Here is a 26,413-nt window from a genome sequence, read left to right as displayed (position 1 = left end):
AACTAACTAACAAGCCACCATCAATAAGGGAACCAAAACAATTGAAAAAGTTGCTAGTGTTAAATCTTTAAAACAAATAACTTTTTGTTTTTTAAAAGAAGAGAATTAGCATAACTAAATGCTTATGGCATGAATTAGAAAATGGGGAAAAAAACTAAGATGTGTCCATCAAGCACAAAGTCCAGCAAAAGAATTATCAATGCTATCTATCCATGGAAGAGTCAACTATCCTGGCCAACTTAAACACCATCATAACTGATTTGTTAGCCTTTAAGTTCTACTGTACTATTTTTAAAGCATATATAAATGAAATAAAACCAGATTCAATCCAATGGCACTATGTTCTGAATGAGGAATAAAAAGGTTAGTGCCCATAATGCCAAAAGGGCAACTTAAATTCTTAAGTTTATACATAATTGCTATGACCTGACAGCTGATTCGATATCCCTTATGGCACAGGCAAGTTTTCTCCCTTCTTGAATGTCCCATTTGTTCATTCATAGTTTTAAAAGCATACAGCACAATAAAAGAGGGACAGCTTCTTTTGTAATTTGTCATAGGCACCAATGTCTTGAAAGAAATGGCCTTGCCTGCCAGTGACAGTAGGAATTATTATTTTTTGAACTGGGAACAATATAAAGGATGAAAACTGTTCTTATTTTTCTTCAGTTTATTTACATCATAAGATGCTATCAATACTCTGAAGTATATGAACACGAGATAGTAATTTTTTTTTTTTTTTTTTTTTTGGCATGACTGTATTTTTAAGCATGTGATGCCAGGTGATTAAGGTGCTGAAGTAGATTAAAGTGACTTTTAGCTCAAATTTTATTCCTTGAAGATATATTTTGGTAAAAATCTTCACAGAAACAAGGGTAAACTTTATTTTTACCTTTTCATATCAATAATTCAGGATTAATTAAGTTCACAGTTCATTAGTCAAGCAGACTGTCTTGATATCAACCTTAAAATCTGAAGGCTCTGATAAATCTAAGCAGAAGTTAAAAATTAGGTTGAGGAAAAAATATTGTGGAGAAATCTAAGCTTATAATTATATTATAAACTGTCAAGTAGCATTATTTGAATTAAAAATCTTTGAATCCAAGTTTTAGAAAACAGAGAAGAAAACTCAAGTTCTAATAGATAAAAATTTATGGTAATTTAATTGAGGCAAGGACTGAATCTTTTTGTTCATGACAATTTCTGATTTTGAATTTAGTAATAATTTTGTGCTATCTGATGTTTTAAATAAAAAGTTATTTACCCTTCCTACTGCATATATAGTGGTCAGAGTCAGTTTCACAGCAAACAACCAAAAGAAACATGAAGTTTAAAATGTTCTGATGTTTGATATCCTTGCAGTTAGCCAAAATGAGATATCATAAAGATATCATAATATAGGACAGAAAGAAATGCTTGTTAGTTAAGAAATGTATTAATTGTATTACATAAAATATCCTGCAGATGAAGAATTTATTAAAAGTGAAAAATAGCAGAAGCAAACAGAACTAAAACGTGTAGGGAAAACACAAAACTGAAGAAATATACTACCTCTAGTTTTTCTACATTTTCAATCCAAAATAATCTGTTTAGTTGCTTATTGCTATTAATGCTATATTGCAGGAGAGAAAGAATGTGATATAAGAACTAATAAAATACTACAAATTCATGATACACATATCAAATATCTATATAATTTGCATATGTAGTATTTCAAAATAGCTAAATGAATGTTAAAAATGTTAATGAGAAACTGAAATGTTTTAAAAAAGTCTATGTTGGAAATAAAAGTTCATAATCCACCATGTAAGGAAAGGAAAAGAAGAACTTAGAATGGGAAATGGTATTACAGAGAGAAATGCAGTTCTGTATCAATGGCAAGCGTATTTTTACCCCACTCAGTATCATGCATAGTTTTGGTGCTGTGTTAGAACACAGGGACTGTGTATAAAGTTGGTTATAGTCAACAAACAAGACTAAGATTTAAAATATGTCGTTAATTCAGTTAACTTCTTACACTATGAAAGAAAAGTTACCACATGCAACCTCTTTCTCAATACATTTACAGTGTATTTTTACTAAAACATTTTAAAAAGACATATACATAACAAACAAATAACACTGTATATATTTCAAATTCTGAGCCTTTACTTGGGATTTTTCTCCTACAAGGATTTTCTATTTTAAATATTGCTTTAGATCACATTGTATAATTTTGAATTTTCTGAAAGGTACAAGTAAAATTTAAAGGAATCTACTTTTTCTCTTTTCCTTTTTTTTTTTTGCTTTTTAGGGCTGCACCCTTGGCATGTGGAGGTTCCCAGGCTAGGGGCTGAATTGGAGGTGTAGCAGCCAGTCTAGGCCACAGCCACAGCAAAGCAGGATCCAAGCTGTATCTGCAACCTACATTACAGCTGACAGCAACGATGGATCCTCAACCCATTGAGTGAGGCCAGGAATAGAACCTGCAACCTCATGATTACTAGTCGGATTCGTTTCCGCTGTGCCACAATGGGAACTCCGGAATTTACTATTTCTAAATAAATGAATGTGTTATATAATTTACACAGATTTAATTTCTTTGATCAAGGATTATATTCCTTAACTTTAAAATTTTAAAGTTTTTTTTTTTTAAGTTTTATTTTTTATTTCTTTTGGTCTTTTGTCTTTTTAGGGCCGCACCCAAGGCATATGAAGGTTCCTAGGCCAGGGGTCAAATCGGAGCTATAGCTGCTGGCCTATGCCACAGCCACAGCAATGCCAGATTCAAGCTGCGTCTGCGACCTACACCACAGCTCACGGCAACGCTGGATCCTTAACCCACTGAGTGAGGCCAGGGATCGAACCCGCAACCTCATGGTTCCTAATGGGATTTGTTTCCGTTGCGCCATGACAGGAACTCCTTTAAAATTTTAAGTTTGACATCACAGATGTACAAAGCACAGGATCAATTTATTTGCTGAGTTGACTTTTCATATTCATTTGAAATATGATGAAAAGATGTATAAAACTTTTGCTTTAGATATGAAAACCCCAAAACATTGCTACAAATAGTATTTCAACACATGTTCATTCAGCTCTTTCTTCAGGCTGATTACAAGAATATTCCCTTGCAGTAATTACACACACACTATGGATGAAGTCCATCACATCATCCACTGACATCCACTAGATTCAAGAAATAACTTTAAGTAAATGAAAATGAAAACATATCTAAAATACACATAGAATAATTTTGAAGTGTTTTTTGCCTATTTACAAATTCTTCCTCTTGCTTGCCCCTTTCTTTATTTCCTCAAGATAAAAATTCAGGCGTTCTCTTGTGGCATAGTGGGCTAAGGGTCTAGCATTGTCACTGCAGCAGCTTGGGTCGCTGCTGTGGCACAGGTTCAATCCCTAGCCCAGGAACTTCAACGTGCCATAGGTAAAGCCAAAAAAATTTCACACTGATAAATTTTAAACATTTAAAATGTTTATTCTATTAATAAGTAGCATTAGGAATAATGGGGGAAAAGAATAAGACTATTTCCATGAATTCATTTGCAAAAACCCATACATTTATATTGTGACCCTAGTTAGTAATTTTGGGGTGGGGGCTTATTTTCTCAGAAGATGTATTACTTATTAGTTTTCATGATTAATACTGGTGACACAAATATCTAATTGTTTAACTGTTCATCTGAATGAAGGCTGAATTCATTTCATGTATAAAAACAATGACCAAAAGTATGTTATTAAGAATACAGCAAATGACAGTTTTGATAATTTGGGTAATTTGACCATGAGAGGTTTAATTTAATAAATTGTTTAGTTGAGTTTATCTATTATTATAAACCACCATAGCAAGAGTGTTGACAGTTATTTTTAATGGCAAATTCCTTCTCATTTTAATAATGTAGCTCAAACAAGAATTATGAAAAGACCTATTACCTTCAATCATTAATTTCTAAAATAAGAGATTTCATATACTCACCCCTTTCTCTCCTCTTGCTTTAGAATTGAATTTCACTGTTTTTAATCGGGCTCGTTCTTTCTTCTCAACCCTGGCAAAGCACAGATTATTTTTTAGGTATACCAAACATTTCTAAATAGAAATCATCAGAACTGAAACTGCAGGATTTTTATATTTTAAAGCCTTCAGAAGCCATTTAGGTTTGCAGCCCCCAATTAATTAGAATTTCTGAAGAATAAAATAGAGGGCTTATTTTACTGTGTAAGAAAATCACTTGTAAATCACAAAAATATAGTATGTATATGTATATATACACACTCAATTTCGTATTTATATTGAAATTATTATGAGGTACCACTTCTGAGTTTAGCAATTTTCCAGGTTTTTCATTTGTTTTGTTATTTAAATATTAGCTTACTATGGAACATATATGCTAAAAATTAAGTGCTGAGAGAAAGCAAATTGGGTAAAATGTTAACAACTGATGAAAGCAGGTGAAGGATTTGTGGGTGTTCCATGTACTATTCTTGTATTTATCTTATATTTTCTAAAGCTCTGAAATTTTCAAAAATAAAAAGGGGGGAAGTAAAAAAAATTAAGCTTAACTCCAATGATATATTTGTATAAATATACAAAGTAACCAATTATAATATACAAAATAGTTATAAAGTATCTTTAGAAGGATACAGAAGTACTGGTAACCTTATTTATCCCTAAGAAGGTGAATTGTGTGCTTGGGGAACAGGGTTAAGAGGGAGACTGTATAGCTTTAAGATCTTTTAAATTTTAAACCTTGTTAAAAAGAGTTACCTTCAAAATAAGCAAGCAAACAAAACTAACAAAACAAATGTTTTGTGTAAATTCTAATACCAATATGAATCTTACAAAATTTCATATAAATTAAGCTTTATAAATCCTTAATTTCAACATAAAAATTATGTTAGTATATAGCAGGAAAATCTACCAAAACAGCCTAAGAATAAATGCATATTCTTTATTTTTCTTATCTAGTCATATAGTTTTTACCATGGGTAGAAAAGAAATCTAAGCAGTCATGTATTTAAAACCTGGGCTTTTACTATTCCAGAACAATCCTGAGGGCTCATGACATGAATAATTAATTTATAATTTTGCCTAGTCACTAACTGAAAGCACTGCAAAACTAACATCTAGTGAGTAAACATTTACAACTCAAAATGGCATTGTTTCCTAATTGTTACCTTGTTCACTATATCGCTGAGTGACTTCAATTGTGCTTATTTGTCAATATTGCTCCAGAAAGAAAGCTAAGAATTATAGGAACTGCAACTCCTTGTGCTATAATTAGATGCAAACTGGTCTAAGAAAGGTACAATTCTGTTTAAGAAAATATATGTTTTGAATACAATGAAGAATGAAATGGCATATAATTAGTTGTGATTACATACTGTGTTTTATGGGAGAAAAAGCCGTATTCCCTTACATTATTCAAGAATTTGGGGATTTGTAGAGATCTCAAGATATATTTCTCTTATCACATCTGGCTTCAAAATCCAAACTTACAGGATTTTTATATAAAATGAAAAAATATCTCTTTTTCAGCTGACCAAAGTCAGCTGTTTTTCTCATTTGTTGAAGGTACATGTAAAGCCTTTGCAAGCTATAAGGTTCCAAGAGATAGACAATTTTTAGGAATTCTGATCTTACTATTTAAGATGTGAGGTTTCTACTGATTTAACAAGGCCCAGAGGAAGCATTTCTGTATTTAAAGCATACTATGTTCTATTGCAAGAAAAAAGTTATGTTGAGGGCTACAAGGAGTTGCCACCAAATATTAGATCTAGCCAAACAGTCGCATCTTGCTAAAAATATGGATCTATCCAATAATAGTCATAAATATGAAAACTACAATTACAATCGTGGCAATATTTTAATATTTCTACTTTTCAATGCCTAAAAACAGGTACACAAGTGTATTTATAGGTAGAAGGTCTATCAATAGGTATATGATTTGGCATAAGTATCAATTTAGAGACTTAACAAAATAAGTTCAACTCATTAATAAGAAAAGAACAAGTTTATTAGATCATAAGCCTGACTTGAAGTGAATTAATGAGTTATAATACATATTAATGTCTCATTGACAATTTTTGCTTTTAGGTTTTAGGTAATGATTTGGATGAATCCGATCTCATCAACAAGCTCTTTGGGGGGAATTATGAACTTATTTTTAAATATCTTTCCAACAGAAGTAGAGACATTCAATAGTATTTCACTGACCTTAGAGGGGGTTGGGACCACGCTTTTCAAAGACAATCTGCACTTAACCACTTTTGCCACTAGATGGTAAGTATGCACCAGTGAATCACCACAGATGGTAAGTATGCACCAGTGAATCACCACAATAAACAGTTAAAAGCAAAGAGGAAAGAACAGTGAATGCATGGATACTTCTAAATTTAGCAAGAAAAAGGAGATACGAAGCATATTATTAGATATTTCTAAAAATTTTGCATTTATTTAAAATGCTTTCAGTTTTTAAGTCTCAAGGAGGCAATTTACACAACAAAAACCCCTGAAAATTTAGGTTTTATCACTATCTACATGGGAAAACTACATATGCTTTTAATTCCCTCTCCCTCCAGTGGTATAGGTAAATGGCACAGTGATTAAAAATACACTTATTTTGTTTTAAACAACTAGTAAGAGCTTTAGAAAAATTTTTACTTGGATTCATCATATTCTCTTATTATGTCACAGGTTATAATATAAGGTGAATAAAATTAAATAGTTGTGAAACACAATAAAAAAAAAACAAGCATAAAATCCCTTCAGTAAAAGAAATTTAAAGAAACAGCAATTTTTTTTTATATTATCCAATTTTCAAGTGGTAAGACTGTAAAAGACTTATATTTACCTTCGTTTACTAGGAATCACCCCAACTTCATCACTCTCACCATCTGGTGTAACCTGTCTGGCTTGCCACCATTCATCATCAGAAGCATTAATAACATGGAGGATATCTCCAAATTTGAAGTTCAATCCCTGACTAGGAAGGCCACTGTCTTTAGTCTTGTCATAATCAAAAAGGGCTCTAGATTAAGAAGAAAAAATTCACATTTATTTCTTATCATGATATTATCAACATTAGATAAAAAGGATTCTGAAAGCATATATATATATATATAATCTGGGTAGATAATTAAACAATATACCATGGTAGGGAAAATAATGCCAAGCCAAATTCTACACTATATACAAAAAAAGAGACAAAAAAGAAATAGAAAATTAATTGGTTATAGTAATAGTTTGTTATTAGATATACTACTTTATTTCTCTTTCTCTCTCTTTCCTTTTTACCGCTGCACCTGCAACATATGGAAGTTACCAGGCTAGGGGTCGAATTGGAGCTGCAGCTGAGGCCTATATCACAGCCACAGCGACACTGGATCCAAGCCATATCTGTGACCTATATACCACAGCTTACAGCAATGCCAGATCCTTAACCAACTGAACGAGGTCTGGGATTAAACCCGCATCCTCACAGAGACTATGCGGGGTTCTTAACCTGCTGAGTCACAAAAGGAACCTCCCCTTATTTCTCTCAGTACTTTATGAGAAATTAGAAACATAGTTTTAGTAAAATCTAATGGTAACCTACACTGAATTCTAAAGCGAAAAATCAGAGGAGAGTTGTTCTAAGTTAATAAAGTTAATATTAAAAGAGACTCCTCTCTTTCTCTTTTCTTTGGGTTGTACCTGCCGCACACGGCAATTCCCATGCCAGGGACTGAACTCCTGCCACAGCTATAACTAGAGCCACAGCAGTGACAATCCTTAACTCACTGAGACATGAGGGAACTTCTTTTTATTTTGACTAGACACACTTGGAAAAACAAATTCCCTGATGGATCTGATTCATCATTTGTGGACTGTAAGACTAGATCAACAAGAGAGATTTTTTTCCCAGTTAATCATTCCTTTCGTTTGATCATAAAACTAGACTTACTAAGGTTTTCAGAGTCAGTAACAATGATGAAAACTAACTACAGATGACTACACAATGACTTTAATAGCTGCCAACTATCTTGGAAAAAATCTATTAATTTAATATAGTAATTGCAAAATGCTAGGAATATTTTTTGGCCACACCCATGGCATGCAGAAGCTCCCTGGCCAGGGATTGAACCAGTACCATAGCAGTGACAGTGCCGGATTCTCAACCTGCTGAGCCACCAGGGCACTCCTAGGAATATTTTAAAATTTGATAATAAGAAAATAGTGTATAATAATTATTCAACACTATTTGATTAATTATTACACAATATTTAAGCAAATTAAATTCTTATATTCAAAAAAAACCTCTCCTGGAATTCCTGTTATGGCTCAGCAGTAACGAATCCATGAGGATGCAGGTTCTACCCCTGGCCTCAGGTAGTGGGTTAAGGACCTGGCGTTGCCATGAGCTGTGGTGTAGGCTGCAGATGTGGCTAAGATCTGGCGTTGCTGTGGCTGTGATGTAGGCCAACAGCTGTAGCTTCGATTGACTCCTAGCCTGGGAACCTCCATATGCCACTGGTGTAGCCCTAAACAAAACAAAACAAAACCTCTCTCAAGCATATGGGAAAGACCCAAGCAATTACATTTAAATTACAATTTATTCATTCTTTGTTCTAGTTTGGCAGTGGGAAATTTTAGGATACAAATCACTATAACCAACTTTAAAGAACTTATTTCTTGGGATAAAACTGAAGAGGGTTGAAGTTACTTGATGGCAAAATGAATGAACTAGTTAACGGCTTTCAAATGTGTTTTTTCAAGTCTTTTCAGTGGCCAACAATGTGAATGGAGTAGGTGAGACTGCAAAGTGGGAAGGTTTTCTCAAATATATGTTAACACATACACAATATCTTGAGTTTTATTCTACTGCTGTACAATAAATATTATAAATGATATAAATGCTAATGTCATAATTTCAGTAAATTCTGAATACTTAGAAAGCAGCTTTCTACTGGAAAAATACTGCTAACCTCAAATAACACAAATATTTTTTTTTTTCCTTTTTTGGCCACACCCACGGCATATGGAAGTTCCTGGGCAAGGGGACTGAACCTGAGAAGCAGCTGCAGCCTATGCCATAGCTGTGGCAATGCCAGATGCCTGATCTACTGCAGCAGGCTAGGGATTGAACCAGAGACAAGCCAAACCATTAACCCACTGTACCACAGTGGGAACTCCCTACAAAGGTTTGATAATCAGTAATTTTCCTTTTTTTTTGTCCTTTTAGGGCTGCACCCGTGGCATATGGAGGTTCCCTGGCTAGGGGTCTAATCAGAGCTATGGCTGTGGGCCAACACCACAGCCACAGCAACGCCAGATCCTTAACCCACTGAGCAAGGCCAGGGATCGAACCTGCAATCTCATGGTTCCTAGTTGGATTTGTTTCCATTGCACCATGACGGGAACTCTTTTTTTTTTTTTTTAAGTAATTTTCTAAGTGTTTAAAAAGGCAATGAATAGATATGATGAAGATAAAGATAACAGATGAAAGGATATAAATAAACATCATAATATAAAACAGCAAATAAAGTACCTTAAAAGGTAGAATAAATATCAAAAGATATTTAGAAAAGGGTAAATAGGAGTTCCCGTGGTGGCGCAGTGGTTAACGAATCCGACTAGGAACCATGAGGTTGCGGGTTCGGTCCCTGCCCTTGCTCAGTGGGTTAATGATCCGGCGTTGCCGTGAGCTGTGGTGTAGGTTGCAGACGCGGCTCGGATCCCGCGTTGCTGTGGCTCTGGCGTAGGCCGGTGGCTACAGCTCCGATTCAACCCCTAGCCTGGGAACCTCCATATGCTGTGGGAGCAGCCCAAGAAATAGCAACAACAACAACAACAAAAAAGACAAAAAAAAAAAAAAAAAAAACAAAAAAGGGTAAATACTACATCTTAACATTTTTACTAACATAAATCAATCTTTTGAATTATAAAAGCAAAACAACTACATTACTGAAGAGCAATGGAGAAATCACAATCTCTACCCCCTATATTAGCATTTAAACTTTCTCTTTAATATTCTGATTCATAAAAAAGGAACTCATGGAATAATTACGTGAGTTATTAATCATAAGAATATAATGAACATCTGATAATTTACCATCCAACCCAACACAAAACTTTTATCAATAACTCATTCACCTGTGTATTTTTCCCCTTGCTCCTGCTACCCTCACATTAGGAGTAAAGCACTGTTAGAAGGTAATCACCATTTTGAATTTAGTGTTTATTATTTCCTTGCCCTGACCCTGTTTTTGCTGGTTTAGTGTTATCAAGGATAACTAAGTAATTATGTATGATTCTACTTGTTACAGAACTTTATAAAAAGGTATCATACTTTTTTGTGGGCTTTCATAGCCATAACTTTATTTTTACACTTGAAATTAAAAAACCATTTACTAATAAGAACCATAAGACTTCTGGTTAACTACAGCAGATTGGCTACATGTGTCTACAGGCATACCTAATTTTACTGCAGTTTGCTCTAATGAACTTGGCAGATATTGCGTGTGTGTGTGTGTGCGCGCGCGCGCGTTTTACAAACTGAAGGTTCTGTGGCAACCCTGCAGTAACCTTAAATTTATTGGTGTCATTTTCCCAAAAGCATTTGCTTACTTCCTATCTCTGTGTCATATTTTGGTAACTCTTTTCAGTATTTAAAACTTTTTCATTATTACTCTCTCCCTCTCTTTGGGCCTCGCTACTCCCTGACACACAATATTGGAACTAGGACAATGGCCTCTAAGTTTTCATGTGAAAGGAAGTGTCGTAGGTCTTTCACTTTAAATCAGCTAGAAATGATTAAGCTTAGTAAGGAAGACATGCTGAAAGCCAAGACAGGGCAAAAGCCAGGCCTCTTGCACCAGTTAGCCAAGCTAAAAAAAACTTGGAAGTGCTACTTGAGGGTACATGAATAAGAAGAAAATGAAACAGCCTTATAGCTGATCTGGAGAAAGTTTTAGCGGTCTGGATAGAAGATCAGAACAGCCACAACACTCTTAACCAAAATGTAATCCAGAGCAAGGCCAGGCCCAAACTCTCTTTAATTCTGTGAAGGTTGAGAAAGGCAAGAAAACTATAGAAGAAAAGTTTGAAGCTAGATTTGTTCATAAAGTTTAAGGAAAGAAGCCACCTCTATAACATAAAAGTTCAAGGTGAAGCTGCAAGGGCTGATGTAGAAGCTGCAGCAAGTTATCCAGAAGATCTAGTTATGATAAGTAATGAAGCTAGCTACACTAAATAACAGATTTTTAATATAGATGAAACAGCCTTATATTAGAAGATGGCATCTAGAACTTTCATACCTAGGGAGAAGTCAATGCCTGGCTTCAAAGGGCAAGCTGGTACTCTTGTTAGAGGCTAATGCAGCTGCTGAGTTTTAAGTTAAGCCACAGCTCATTTACCACTCTGAAAATCCAAGGGTGCTTAAGAATTATGCTAAATCTATTCTGCTTGTGCTCTGGAAATGGAACAATGAAGCCTAGATGATAGCACATCTGTTTACAACATGGTTTATAGACTTATTTAAGCACACTGTTGAGACCTATTGCTCTAAAGAAAAAAAAAAGATTTCTTTCAAAATATCACTGCTCATTGATGATGTATCTGGTAATCCAGGAGCTCTGAAGGAGATGCACAATGAAATTAATGCTGTTTTCATGCCTGCTAACTCAACATCCACTCTGCAGCCCATGGAACAAGAACGAATTTTCACTTTCAAGACTTGTTAGTTAAGAAATACATTTTATAAGGTTGAAACTGCCATAGATGGTGATTCCTCTGATGGATCTGGGCAAGGCAAACCGAAAACTTTCCAGAGAGGACTCACAATTTTAGATGCCATTAAGAATATTGGCGATTCATGCCAAGAGGCCAAAATATTATTATTTTTTGTCTTTTCAGGGCCACACCTGCTGCATATGGAAATTCCCAGGTTAGTGGTTGAACTGGAGTTGAAGCTGCAGGCCTATGTCACAGCCACAGCAACATGGGGTTTGAGCTGCATCTGTAACCTATACCACAGCTCACAACATTACCAGATTCTTAACCTACCGAGTGAGGCCAGGGTTTGAACCCACATTCTCATAGATACTAGTCAGGTGCATTACTGCTGAGCCATAACAGGAACTCCAAAATGTTAATATTAATAGGATTTTGGAAAAAGTTGATTCTAACACTCATGGATAACTTGAGGGGCTCAAGATTTAAGCAGATGAGGTAACTATAGATGTGGCTGAAATAGCAGGAGAACTAGGATTAGAAATGGAGCCTGGAGTTCTACCAAACACACAAAGAACTTATACTGACTCTTCTCAAAGTCTTCCAAAAGACTGAAGAGAAGCAAACACTGCTAAAGACATTTTATGAAGCCACCATCACCCTGATACTAAAACCAAAGACACCCCCACCAAAAAAAAAAAAAAAAAAAAATTACAGGCCAATATCTTTTATGAATGTAGATACAAAGATTCTGAACAAAATATCAGCAAACAGAATCCAATGACACACACAAAAAAGATCATACACCACCAAGTTAGATTCATCCCAGAATCACAAGGACGGTTCAAATCAATCAATGTGACATACCACATTAACTAAAAGAAAAGACAAAAACCGCATGATCATCTCAACAGATGAAAAGCATTTGGTAAAATTCAACATCCATTCATGATAAAAACTCTTACCAAAGTGAGTACAGAGGGAACATACCTCAACATAATAAGAAAATATTTATGACAAACCTAGAGCCAATATAATACTTAATGGTAAAATGGTGAAAGCCTTCACACTAAAACTGGGAACAAACAAGGATGCCCACTTTCACCATTTTTTTTTTTTTTTTTTGCTGTGTCTGTGTGTGTGTGTGTGTGTGTGTGTGTGTGTGTGTGTCTGCACCCATGGTATGTGGAAATTCCTGGGCCAGGGATAGAATTCATGCCACAGCAGTGACCCAAGCTGCTGCAGTGACAACACTGGATCCTTAACCCACAGCGCCACAAAGAACTCCTCACTATCACGACTTTTATTCAACATAGTACTGAAGTCCTAGCCAAAGGAATCAGACCAGAAAAAGAAATAAAAGGTGTCCAAATTGGAAGAGAAGAGGTAAAAGTGTCATTATATGCAGGTGATATGATACCATATATAGAAAACCCTAAAGACTTCACATAAAATTATCAGAACTGACAAATGAATTCAACAAGGTAGCAGGATACAAGATTTATATATAGAAATCAGTTCCCTTTCTTTACACTAACAGTGAAACACTGGAAAGGGATGTAAAAAAGCAAAATAATCCCTTTTAAAGTTGAATCAAAAAAGTAAAATACATGTTCCTGGATTAGAAGAATTAATACCGTTAAAATGGCCATACTACCTAAAGCAATCTACATATTTAATGTGATCCCTATCAAATCACCCATGGCATTTTCTACAGAACTAGAATCCTAAAATTTATATGGAACCATAAAAGACCCACAATTGCCAAGGGAATCCTGAGGAAAAGGAGTGGAGCCTTGAAGATGTGACCGAATTGCTGCAATCTCATGATAAAACTTAACCACATGTTTAAACTCGACAGATGAGGAGCTGCTTCTTCTGGATGAGCACTGAAAATGGTTTCTTGAGATAAAATCCACTCCTGGTGAAGATGCTGTCAAGATTATTGAAATGACAAGAGATGCAGAATATTACATCCACTTAGTTGATAAAGCAGGGGCAGAGTTTGAGAGGACTGACTGCAATTTTTGAAAGTTCTACTGCGGGTAAAATGCTATCAAACATTCAGCAAACATTTTTACCATGGATACTTTTTTATTAAAGTATAGCAGATTTACACTATCATGTGATTTTAAGGTGTACAACACAGTGGTTCACAATTCTAAAGGTTATACTCTATTTATAGTTATCAAATATTGGCTATATTTCCTGTGTTTTAGAATATATCCTTGCAGCTTATTTATTTTATCAACAGTAGTTTGCATGTCTTAATCCCCTACCCCTATCCCTCCCCCTTTCACCTTCACTCTCCTCACTGGTAACCACTAGTTTGTTCCCTGTATCTGTGAGTCTGTTTCTCTTTTGTTATATTCGCTAGTTTATTTTTTAGATTCTATATATGTGATATCATGTTGTATTTGTCTCTTTCTGTTTGACTTACTTTACTATGAGTAATACAGTTCAAGTCTATCCATTTTGCTGCAAATGGAAAAATTTCATTCTTTTTTTAATGGGTGAGTAGTATGCCATTGTGTGTGTGTGTATGTACATTCATCTGCTGATGGACACTTAAAGTTACTTTCATATCTTGGCTATTGTAAATAATGCTATGAACACTGGGGTGAATATATTTTTTTTCTTTTTGAAAATTTATTTTATTGAAGTATAGCTGCTTTACAAGGTTACGTTAATTTCTACTGTATAGCAAAGTGATTTTTTTCTTTTTTTGGGGTCTTTTTAGGGTGGCAATCATGGCATATGGAGTTTCCAGGCTACGGGTTGAATTGGAGCTGTAGCCAGTGGTATAGGCCACAGCCACGCAGGCTCTGAGCCATGTCCTTGACCCACACCACAGCACACTGCTAGATCCTTAACCCACTGAGTGAGGCCAGGGATCGAACCTGTGTCCTCATGGATACTAGTCAGATTCATTTCTGCTGAGCCACGACGGGAATTCCAACAAAGTAATTTAGTTATACATATATATTTTTTCTTAGCCTTTGACTTAGCAATTCCTTTTTTTTTTTTTTTTTTTTTCGTCTTTTTGTCTTTTCTTGAGCTGCTCCTGCGGCATATGAAGGTTCCCAGGCTAGGGGGTCTAATCGGAGCTGTAGCCACCGGCCTACGCCACAGCCACAGCAATGTGGGATCTGAGTCGAATCTGCGACCTACACCACAGCTCACAGCAACGCCAGATACTTAACCCACTGAGCAAGGCCAGGGATCGAATCCACAACCTCTCGGTTCCTAGTCGGATTCATTACCCACTGCGCCATGACGGGAACTCCTAATTTAGTTTTATATATATATACATATATATATATATATATATGTATATATATATATCTTCTTTTTTATATTCTTTTCCATTATGGCTTCCAATATATACTAGTTTGTATCTGCTAATCCCAAACTCCCAATCCATCTCCTCTCACCCCTGGCAACCACAAGTCTGTGACTCTGTTTCATAGGTAATTTCATTTTTGTCATATTTTAGGTTCCATATATAAGTGATACATGTTATTCGGCTTCTCTTTTTGACCTACTTCACTTGGTATGATAACCTCTAGGTCCATCCATGTTGCTGCAAATGGCATTATTTCATTCAGCAATAAAGTATTTTTTTAATTATTTAATGAATTTATTTCATTTATAGTTGTACGACAATCATCAAGCAATAAAGTATTTTTAAATTGAAGTATTTTTTTTTTAAGACACAATGCTACTGTACATTAAATAGTCTACAGTATAGTGTAAATATAACTTTTACACGCACTGGGAACTCTCCAAATTCATGATTTACTTCACTACAATATTCACCATATTGTAGTGTTTTGGAACCGAACCTGAAGCATCTCTGAGGTGATGCTTGTATTTCCTTTCTACCCTGAAACTCACTAAAATGACAGTAACAAAAAAGAAAAATGCAAAAGAGAAATGACAACAAGAGAAAAGAGAGTTTAACATGTTTTTGGATGATGATAAATAAACTTAGCAGAGCAGAGGAAGCTCTATAAACAGCATCCTGAAGACAAGGATACTGAAGTTAAGATTTACTTCACAAGACCTTACAAATGCTCACAATTAGAGGTGTACAGCAACCCAGTAGGCAGAGATAAATTACAGTAGTGAAAACAGAAGAACTAGTAGAAATTTACTGTAGTAATTAAATGTTACTCAAGGAGTTCCCGTCGTGGCTCAGTGGTTGGTGAATCCAACTAGGAGCCATGAGGTTTCGGGTTTGATCCCTGGCCTAGCTCCGTGGGTTAAGGATCTGGTGTTGCCGTGAGCTGTGGTGTAGGTTTGCAGACGCGGCTTGGATCCTGCATTGCTGTGGCTGTGGCTGTGGCTGTGGTGGCTCTGGCATAGTCTAGTGACTACAGCTCAGAATTGACCCCCAGCCTGTGAACTTCCATATGCCATGGGAGCGGCCCAAGAAATGGCAAAAAGACAAAAAATAATAAATGTTACTCAAATGGAGACTGATCATAAAAGGCTACAGGTAAATAGAAGTGTTGGATGATTTGACATATCACACTACACTAGACTAGTCAGTGTGTGGTGCAGTGGGCTAAGGCTCTGGCATTGCCGCAACTGTGGTACACATCACAACTGCAGTGTAGGTTTGATTCCTGGCCTGGGAAATTCCACGAATTGTGGGTGTGGCCAAAAAAAATTTCTGGTCCATATTTATTTTGTCTTTATCATACTATTATTATTCAAGAGGTTACATAACATTCATTAATAAAATCATAATATTTCAATTCCTTAAAGATATACTATCAGGAAATTAATCATAAAAAACATTTTCTTAGTTTCTAATATATTTTTCTATAGTAAAACTTAGTCATAGTGAAAAATCTGAAGGAATCTGCATGCATAAAGACTGCTATAATTAGAAATAAAAAATTACCTGACATAGAGGGATCGCTTTTGGCTAGTTCGAAGAGAACCTGATCCTGAACTAATGCTACTATTCATCATCTGCTCCCGTAAGTCATGTATTTTGGCTTCGAAACGACTGTATTCTGATGAAAGAAAAAATAAAGAAATTTTTATTTTATAGTCTAAAAAATGTTACTTGAGGATAAAGTATTAAATATGTAAGCTGTATTATAATTGATTCAATGTGATCAGAATCTTAAAAAAGTAATCTATACAAGATTTTGCCCAATATGCAAATTTTAAAAATTAACAATCTTCTAAATGTACCAAGAATCTATAGAGTTGGCTAAAAACAGTATTTTCTTATATAGTATTTTAAAGTTCATATCACATTTAATAAAAGACAACTTCCATCCATCAAAGAGAAGTATCAATCTTTATTTTTGAATTTATCTGTAAAATTTTAAGAGTAAAAATCAGGCTTTATTCTATTTTTTAATACTTAAAGAAAGAAGACTATAATAATTTATACTAGACACTGTTTACTGACTTTTTCTCCATAAAGAACTCAGCTAACCTTTTAATCTCAAATTATAGAACTTGTACAGGGTCAATATAATGGGGAAAATATGCCTTAAAAAAACTAACAAATGAAATTAAATTTATTTCAACTCATTTTATAATCTCTAAATTTTCAAAATATCTAAATAAGATATAAAAAGCAATCTGAAGGAATAAATATTTTAAGATAATTTTATTTACAAAATTATGATGCTGAAGAGGCACTCTTTTATCATACATTAAAAACTACTAAATCTATTAATAAAAAATTTAAGCACTTTTTGAAGAATATTGCAATTACATGGTTATACACACTTACACCATTTTTCTCTATTTAAAATAAACAATAGGAGTTCCCGTCGTGGCGCAGTGGTTAACAAATTCGATTAGGAACCACGAGGTTGCGGGTTAGATCCCTGGCCTTGCTCAGTGTGTTAAGGATCCGGCGTTGCCGTGAACTGTGGTGTAGGTCGTAGACGCTGCTCGGATCCCACGTTGCTGTGGCCCTGGCATAAGCCGGTGGCTACAGCTCTGATTTGACCCCTAGCCTGGGAACCTCCATATGCCGTGGAGGCAGCCCTAGAAAAGGCAAAAAGACTAAAAAATAAAATAAAATAAAATAAGATAAACAATAGTCTGGGAGTTCCCTTCGTGGCTCAGCAGTTAACGAATCTGACTAGGATCCATGAGGATGTATGTTTGACCCCTGGCCTTGCTCAGTGGGTTAAAGATCCAGCATTACCATGGGCTGTGGTGTAGGCTGCAGACTTGGTTCGGATCCCAAGCTGCTGTGGTTGTGGCATAGGCCTGGAGCTGTGGCTCTGATTTGACTCTAGCCTGGGAACTTCCATATGCCATGGGTGCAGCCCTAAAAAGCAAGTAAGCAAGCAAACCAACAAACAACCAAAAACCAAAAGTCTTACAGACAAGTCAGATTCCATCAAATTTTTTTATAAAATCAGTCTGACAGCAAGAGCAAATGACTTGTCTGGAGTTTGTAATAGTTGGACAAAGAGCATGATTATTGTTACTCTTCCTTTCACCACAGTAATCAAGTTTGGTACCAAGAGTAACTGAAGCAACAACCTATCAAAAAACTCAAGAAACATTTAAATGCTTACATTAATTTGTAATAAAATATTCTTTTATTGTCCTTTAAAAATAGAAGATTTAAAGTATAAACACATCAGTATAAATGTTTCCATTACAATTCAACAATTATCAATACATGACAAATCTTAAGTCTGCGTAGACATAGCTAAGGTACAGACAGACTGATGGATGAAGATAAAGATAAAAATATGAAGTGAATCACGGGTGTATGCTGGTTCTTCTAATTTAAAATTAGGACTGTTAGGCTTTTACTTAATCTCTTCCTTGAATATAAAGCATTTTGGTACTCAAAAGACATTGGGGATAACTGAATTAAGAGCATACCCCATAATGACTTACTTGTTTTATTCAACATTTATTCACAATAGTCTTAAAATAATGATACCAATACTACAACCATGACATGATTACTGAAAACAGTTAGCTATCCTCCCTAGTTCTTTTTATCCTTAGATACTAGGGATATACAGTTGAATACTGTTTTAAAGTCACTTGGATTGGTTCCTTCCTAGGCGTTAGTGCTGCCAGCTGGATGTATACCTAAGTTCACTTACTCTTTTTTTATTTTCAACTTTGATTTTTAATGGTTGCTTTTTAAAATGTTCATTGTTTTCGTAGGTAGGTAAAATAGTTCACAGTCAAATCTATAAAACAGGGATATTAAAAAAGTCTAACTTCTGTCCCTCTCTCTCTCTTACTTTGTCCTTGTCATTATAAATAAAGTTTATCTTTCCATTTTTAATAAGTAACATATACAAGAAATGTTTATACTTATTCTATATTACTTTAACACATATACCTTATACATATATTTTATAATTATGTGTATATGGACACATGAACATACATTACTCCTCCTCCTTAAATAAATAGTAACATACACACTTCTCCACCTTGCTTTTAATATTTAATATTGAGTACAGTAATAGTCTTACAGGAGTAATACTAAGAATGTTCCATAGCAGCATACATAGATGTCCCTCATTTTTTTTTATAGCTATCTGATTCTTTTATTTATAACTTCTCTTTGTTACAAGATACTGTATTGGGTTAGATTTTGCTTTACTGGCAAATCTAGAAAATGTTTTAACAATTAAGGTAAGTTAATTTTGACCTTATATGATCTCCAGTTCTATTCATACTATTTGACATTTTATGTTTATATATAACATATAAAAGGCTTCAGTGTATACACACACACACACATATACACATTGAAGCCTTTATATGAATAGCTTGTGGCAGATTTTTCTTCCAAAGATGTCTGGTATTCTACACTTCTTATATTATGTGATCTTGTCATTTCTCTATCAAGAGGTGGAGTCTGATCCCCTTCTCCTTAAATTTGGGCTGGTCTTATGACTTAACTGTAAGTAAGTGAATGCGAGAGAAATGATCATATGTGATTTCCAGACTAGATCAGAAAAATCCATGGAACTTTGGCCTGGGATGCCTGATCCGGGGAAGCCAGACACCATGTAAAAAGTCCAACTACCTTCAAAGCACCACTCTTCCGAGATCATGTGGTAGTGCTCTGCGCCCAAACTTCTAGCTTGTACCAACAAAGTCAGAAGACAAGGGGAGTAAACTCATCATGGACCTTCCAAAGCGGCTCATCAGCTGATCCTATTAAGTGATGTCAATCTATACCACAAGGATCATCCAGCCAAAATTCTGGCTGAATTCCTAACCTACTGAATCCATAAAATGGTGGTTGTTTTAAATCCACGAGGCTTAGGGGGTAGTTATGAAGCATCAATAACTGGAACACAGTCTCACTATGCAGTCTATTTTATTTGTTCACATACACACATGGATAGGCCTTCCTAATTTTATTTTATTTACATTTTGCTTTTTAGGGCCACACCCATGGCAAATGGAAGTTCCCAGGCTCGGGCTCGAATTGGAGCTGCAGCTGCTGGCCTACGACACAGCCACAGCAACTTGGGATCTGAGCCACATCTGCGCCCTACACCACAGTTCACGGCAACGTCAGATCCTTAATCCACTGAGCGAGGCCAGGGATCGAACCCTCGACCTCATGGATACTAACTGGGTTCATTAACTGCTGAGCCATGATGGAACTCCTCCATTGTTTCTTATAAACCACTGCTGATGAAGTTCTGCCTTGGTAATTTAGACAGGGAATAGTATTTAGAAGCCAAGATTGGAGTGTTAAGTCTACTCATTGCTACTGGAGTGGCACTAAGTCCAGACTTTCTCAATGGATAGAGCTAAGGAATTATATATATGTAAAACAGATACACATTTATAACCATTTTTTTTTTTTTTGGTCTTTTTGCCATTTCTTGGGCCTCTCCCGCGGCATATGGAGGTTCCCAGGCTAGGGGTCCAATCGGAGCTGTAGCCACCAGCCTATGCCACAGCCACAGCAACGTGGGGATCCAAGCCGCGTCTGCAACCTACACCACAGCTTACGGCAACACCGGATCCCTAACCCACTGAGCAAGGCCAGGGATCTAACCCGCAACCTCATGGTTCCTAGTTGGATTTGTTAACCACTGAGCCATGACAGGAACTCCTATGTTTATACAAACAAAAACCATGTTCGCACCAATTTTGCCAATTCTAATCTTTCAGGGTTTATATTTAGTTTTCTCCCTTTTCATATTGAGAACTCTTCTACAGCAGTGAAAATCACAGATAACACTACCCTTAACATGTATTCATTTGATCAATCTCTTTGTATGGAAATACCATCCACTTTCCTGTTTCTACTACCACCTACTTTCCAGACTGGGCTCTGACCGGTTCCATGTGAAACTTTTCACTTTGTTCAGACTCCAACTCCTCACACCAGGAGAGCTGCCTATATGGAAACCCTCATCTCAGTTAAGTTCTAACAGGTCACCATAGCTGTCCCTGACCTCCCCAGCCCTGCAATGCAGATTACTACCTTGCTATGCTCTACCTAATGGCTTTAAAACAAAATCGATCAGGATGTGGAAGGGAAAGAGCTCTATATTTTTTTTAATCAAAAGATTTAAATTGAAGTATAGATTTAAATTGATTTACAGTGTTAATTTCTGCTGTACAATAAAGCAATTCAGTTATACATACATATGCATTTTTTTTCATACTCTTTTCCATCATGGTTTATCACAGGATACTGAATCTAGTTCCCTGCACTATATAGTAGGACCTTGTTGTTTACCCATTCTATATATACTAGCTTGCATTTGCTTACTGCTAACTCCAATCTCCCACTCTATCCCTCCCCCTAAACCCACCCTCCAGGGAACCGCAAGTCTGTTCTCTATGTCTCTGAGTCTGTTTCTATTTTATAGATAAGTTTGTGCATATTTCAGATTCCATATATAAGTGATATATATATGGTATTGTCTTTCTCTTTCTCACTTCACTTAGTATGATAATCTCTAATTGCATTCGAGTTGCTGCAAATGGCATTATTTCCTCTTTTTCATGGCTGAATAGTATTCCATTGCACATGCGTAACGCATCAGGAGTTCCCATCGTGGCTCAGCAGTTAGTGAACCTGACTTGCATCCCTGAAGACACGGGTTTGATCCCTGGCCTCACTCAGTGGGTTAAGGATCCGGTGTTGCTGTGAGCTGTGGTGTAGGCTGGTGGCTACAGCTCTGACTGGACTCCTGGTCTGGGAACCTCCATACACCATGGGTGTGGCCCTAAAAGGCAAAAAGACCGCCCCCCCCACCAAAAAAACAAACAAACAATCAAAAAAAAAAACCAAAACGGTAACACATCTTCTTCATCCATTCATCTGTGGATGGACATTTAGGTTGTTTCCATGACTTGACTACTGTCAATAGTGCTGCTATGAACTTAAAGGTGCATGTATCTTTTTCAAAATACAGTTTGGTCTAGTATGTGCCCAGGAGTAGGCTTGCTGGATTATATAGCTACTCTATTTTTAGTTTTTTGAGGAACCTCCATACTATTTTCCATAATGGCTGCACCAACTTACATTTCCACCAACAGTGTAGGAGGATTTCCTTTTCTCTATTCTCTCTCCAGCATTTATTATTGGTAGACTTTTAATGATGGCCATTCTGACAGGTGTGAGGTGATATCTCATTGTAGTTTTGACTTGCATTTCTCTAATAATTAGTGATGTTGAGCAGCATCTTTTCAGGTGCCTATTGACCATCTGCATGTTTTCTTTGGAGAAATATCTATTTAGGTCCTTTGCCCATTTTTTGAACTGGGTGGGTTTTTTTTTTGTTGTTGTTGTTGTTGTTGTTGATTTGTACAAGCTGTTAGTATATTTTGGAGATTAATCCCTTTTTGGTCACATGTTTGCAGATATTTTCTCCCATTCTATAGGTTGCCTATTCATCTTGTTTATGGTTTCCTTTGCTGTGCAAAAGCTTGTAAGTTTGTTTAGGTCCTATTTGTTATTTTTTATTTTATTTCTATTGCCTTGGGAGACTGACCTAAGAATGCACTGGTACAATTTACACCACAAAATGATTTGCCAGAGTTCCCATTGTGGTACAGTGGAAACGAATCTGACTAGTATCCGAGAGGGTGTAGATTTGATTCCTGGCCTTGCTCAGAGGGTTAAGCATCTGGCATTGCAGTGAGCTGTGGTGTAGGTCACAGGTGAGGCTCAGATCCCAAGTGGCTATGGTTGTGGTGTCGGCCTTTGGCTACAGCTCCAATCGATTCTAGCCTAGCAACTTCCATATGCTGTGGGTACGGCCCTTAAAAAAAAAAAATGATTTGCCTTTGTTCTCTTCTAGGACTTTTATGGTATCTTATATAGAAGTCTTTAAGCCATTTTGAGTTTATTTTTGTGTATGCTGTGAAGAAATGTTCCAAATTCATTGATTTTCATGTGGCTGTCTAACTTTTCCAATACTGCTTGTGGAAGAGACTGTCTTTATCCCATTGTATATCTCGCCTCCTATGTTGAAGATTGTAGGTGCGTGGGTTTACTTTGGGGCTCTCTATTCTGTTCCACTGATCCATATGTCTGTTTTTGTGCCAATACCATTTTGTTTTGATTACTGTAGCTTTGTAGTATTGTCTGAAGTCTAGGAGAGTTATGTCTCCTGCTTTGTTCACTTCCCTCAGGATTGCTTTGGCAATTCTGGGCCTTTTACAGTTCCATATAAATTTTAGGATTATTCTTTCTAGCTCTGTGAAAAATGTCATAGGTATTTTGACAGGATCACATTAAATCTGAAGACTGCTTTAAGTAGTAAGGCCATTTTAACATATTAATTCTTCCAATCCAAGAGCATGGGATATCTTCCTATTTCTTTCAATAATCTTCAATTTTCTTTATTAATGTTTTATAGTTTTCAGCCTTCCTAAGTATTTTATTTAAATTTGTTTACTTTTAATTTTTAAATTATAGTTGATTTACAATATTGTGCCATTTCCTGCTGTACAGCAAGGTGACCCAGTCATATACATTTTTTTTCTCATACCATCTTCCATCATGTTCTATCCCAAGAGGTTAGATATAGTTCCCTGTGCTATACAGTAGGACTTCACTGCTTATCCATTCTAAATGTAATAGTTTGCATCTACTAATTTCAAACTCCCACTTTATCCCACTCCTCCTTGACAACCACTAGTCTGTTCTCTGTCTAGAGTCTGTTTTGCAGATAGGTTCATTTGTGCCATATTTCAGATTTCACATATAAGTGATATATGGTATTTGTCTTTCTCTTTCTGACTTACTTCACTTCGTATGATAACCTCTAGTCGCATCCATTTGCTGCAAATGGCATTATTTCCTTACCACAGCTGAATAGTATTTCATTGTATATATGTACCACATCTTCTTAATCCATTCATCTGATGATGGACGTTTAGGTTGTTCCTGTATTTTACTTTTTAAAGGCAATTTTAAAAGTATTTTTTTTTTTTTAACATTCCTTTTCTGACTTTTCAGTTAGTGTAAAGAAATGCAACTGATTTCTGTTATGTTAATCTTGTATCCTGCTACCCTGTTGAATTCGTTCATCAGTTCTATTTTTGTGTGGAGCTTTTAGGGTTTTCAACATATAGTATCAGGTCATCTGCATATAATGACTATTTTACCTCTTCTCTTCCAATTTTGATACCTTTTATTTCTTCTTTTTGTCTGACTGTTGTGGCTAGGAGAGTGAAAGAGCTCTTTTTTTTATTTTAAAAATTTTCCTCTTTTTTTAACCTACATGCTTTAAGGAACTACTGTGCACCTTCTAGTTAAACTTAATTTTTGATATATAATTTTTTTATTTCTAATAATTTTCTGAGGCCTATTAACTCATTTATGTTGTTCTTTCATTTGTTCCATCATTCTCTATTAACTTTTTTGGGGTCACACTGTGACATGTGGAAGTTCCAGGGCCAGGGAACAAACCCATGCCACAGTGGTGACAAGTCAGGTCCTTAACCAGCTAAGCCACCAGGGAACTCCCACCTTTAACTGATTTTGAAATATTAGGTTATTTCTTTCATTTGTTTTGTGGGCATGTTTTTTGGCATACTTTCATTGTCTGTGGAGATGTTATTCCCATCCTTATTTTCATTTTTCAAATAGGTTTCCATTGGATTCAACTTCGATCTTTTTCTGCTGTTCATTTTTATGTGAAATTAGTTTTCCAGGACTTTTTTAGATAATAGTACTGGGTCAGGATAGCTTTTCTATTTCACAGTTCTAGAATTCCCTTCTGTTATTTCTGTCAAATGTTTAAAAATATGATGTCATATGCTGTGAAATTTCCTGGTGCTATACATTCTCCTACTCATTTGGATCTTCTATAACCTTTGACTCTATAATCCTTCTTCTGCTCAATTTGGATTTTATTCCCAGTGGTTTTTCTTCAGTTTGGGACTCTGAACTAAAAAAGAGCTAGGCTAGTTAATTGTGTCATAGGGTTCTAGCTCCTTCATACCTTATTTTAGTAGACCTCTTGCACTCACTTGTTTTGCACTCAAGGAGATGGTGCCAAAAAACAAACAAACAAAACAAACAAACAAACAAAAAATCCTTATAGTTTCAGGTATTGTTCTCAAATTGACTCACTGCATTTTCTTCCTTCCTCTTCCTCTCTTTTTGCTTTTTTAGGACAGCATCCCAGGCATATAGAGGTTCCCAGGCTAAGGGGTGAATCAGAGCTGTAGCTGCTAGCCCACACCACAGCCACAGCGATGCAGGATCCAAGCCGCGTCTGTAACCTACACCACAGATCATGGCAACATCGGATCCTTAACCCACTAATCGAGGCCAGGGATTGAACCTGTGTCCTCATAGGTGCTAGTCAGATTCGTTAACCACTGAGCCATGACGGGAACTCCAATATCACTGCAATGTAATTAATATTTTCTGGCCCTTGGAGTTCCCGTCATGGCTCAGTGATTAATTAATCTGACTAGGAACTATGAGGTTGCAGGTTCGATCCCTGGGCTTGCTCTGTGGGTTAAGGATCCGGCGTTGCCATGAGCTGTGGTGGAGGTCGAAGATGCGGCTTGGATCCCGTGTTGCTGTGGCTCTGGCATAGGCTGGTGGCCACAGCTCTGATTGGACCCCTAGCCTGGGAACCTCCATATGCTGTGAATGCAGCCCTACAAAAGACAAAAAGACAAAAAGACAAAAAAAAAAAAAAAAAAAAATTCTAACCCCCAAAATAGACATTTAAGGCCTGGAAGTTGATATAGTATACATGAGGAACAATGAGAAAATATTTGCATTTAGGGCTTTTTGTGAAGGGATGCAGCTTTAATCTGTGGTTGAGAGATGTTCAAGGTATGGGCATCAGTTGGAACCTCGGAGTTGTCATAGAGATAATTTTAAGCTGAACACACTTGAGATTCAACAAATGCAGAAAAAAGCCTCCTTAGAGCTTTCCTAATCTGACTAAAAGCAGCAACTTCTGGGAAATGAGGTTGTTTAAATCTTTTCTCTTGGGAAGTTTTATAGCCCTGAAGATGGAAAGACGACTCAATATGGTAGAGACAAACACTATCACAAACTTTTTTCTAAAAACATACTTTTCTTTCCTTAAGAAACCTTTTTTAGTTTTCCCCATAAAAGGCTTTTCTCCCCACTCCCTTTTCCATACTGTTAGTATGCCTTTAACCATTTAATGAGCCGGCTACTTCTTTTGCTGGTTCCCTGCATACATACAAAATAAATTCTTTTCTTCT

The 26,413-nt window shown here is 36.0% G+C and overlaps 1 protein-coding gene across 30 annotated transcripts in view; it reads right to left on the bottom strand.

Annotated features, from left to right (window-relative positions):
• The window catches only part of DLG1 (discs large MAGUK scaffold protein 1), a 264,950-nt gene that overhangs the window by 44,831 nt on the left and 193,706 nt on the right, over positions 1 to 26,413 (bottom strand). For all 30 annotated transcript variants that reach the window (XM_021070096.1, XM_021070094.1, XM_021070100.1 and 27 more), the window contains 3 exons: positions 16,620 to 16,734; positions 6,849 to 7,025; positions 3,974 to 4,043 (listed from right to left, as the gene is read on the bottom strand). In XM_021070096.1, coding sequence (XP_020925755.1) covers positions 3,974 to 4,043; positions 6,849 to 7,025; positions 16,620 to 16,734 — 362 coding nt within the window. The remainder of the gene's footprint in view (positions 1 to 3,973; positions 4,044 to 6,848; positions 7,026 to 16,619; positions 16,735 to 26,413) is intronic.

This window comes from Sus scrofa, chromosome 13, assembly GCF_000003025.6.
Source record: "Sus scrofa isolate TJ Tabasco breed Duroc chromosome 13, Sscrofa11.1, whole genome shotgun sequence".
NCBI classification, from domain to species: Eukaryota; Metazoa; Chordata; class Mammalia; order Artiodactyla; family Suidae; genus Sus; species Sus scrofa.
Note: the sequence above shows the minus strand (reverse complement) of the source record. Positions and strands in the feature narration are given on the sequence as shown.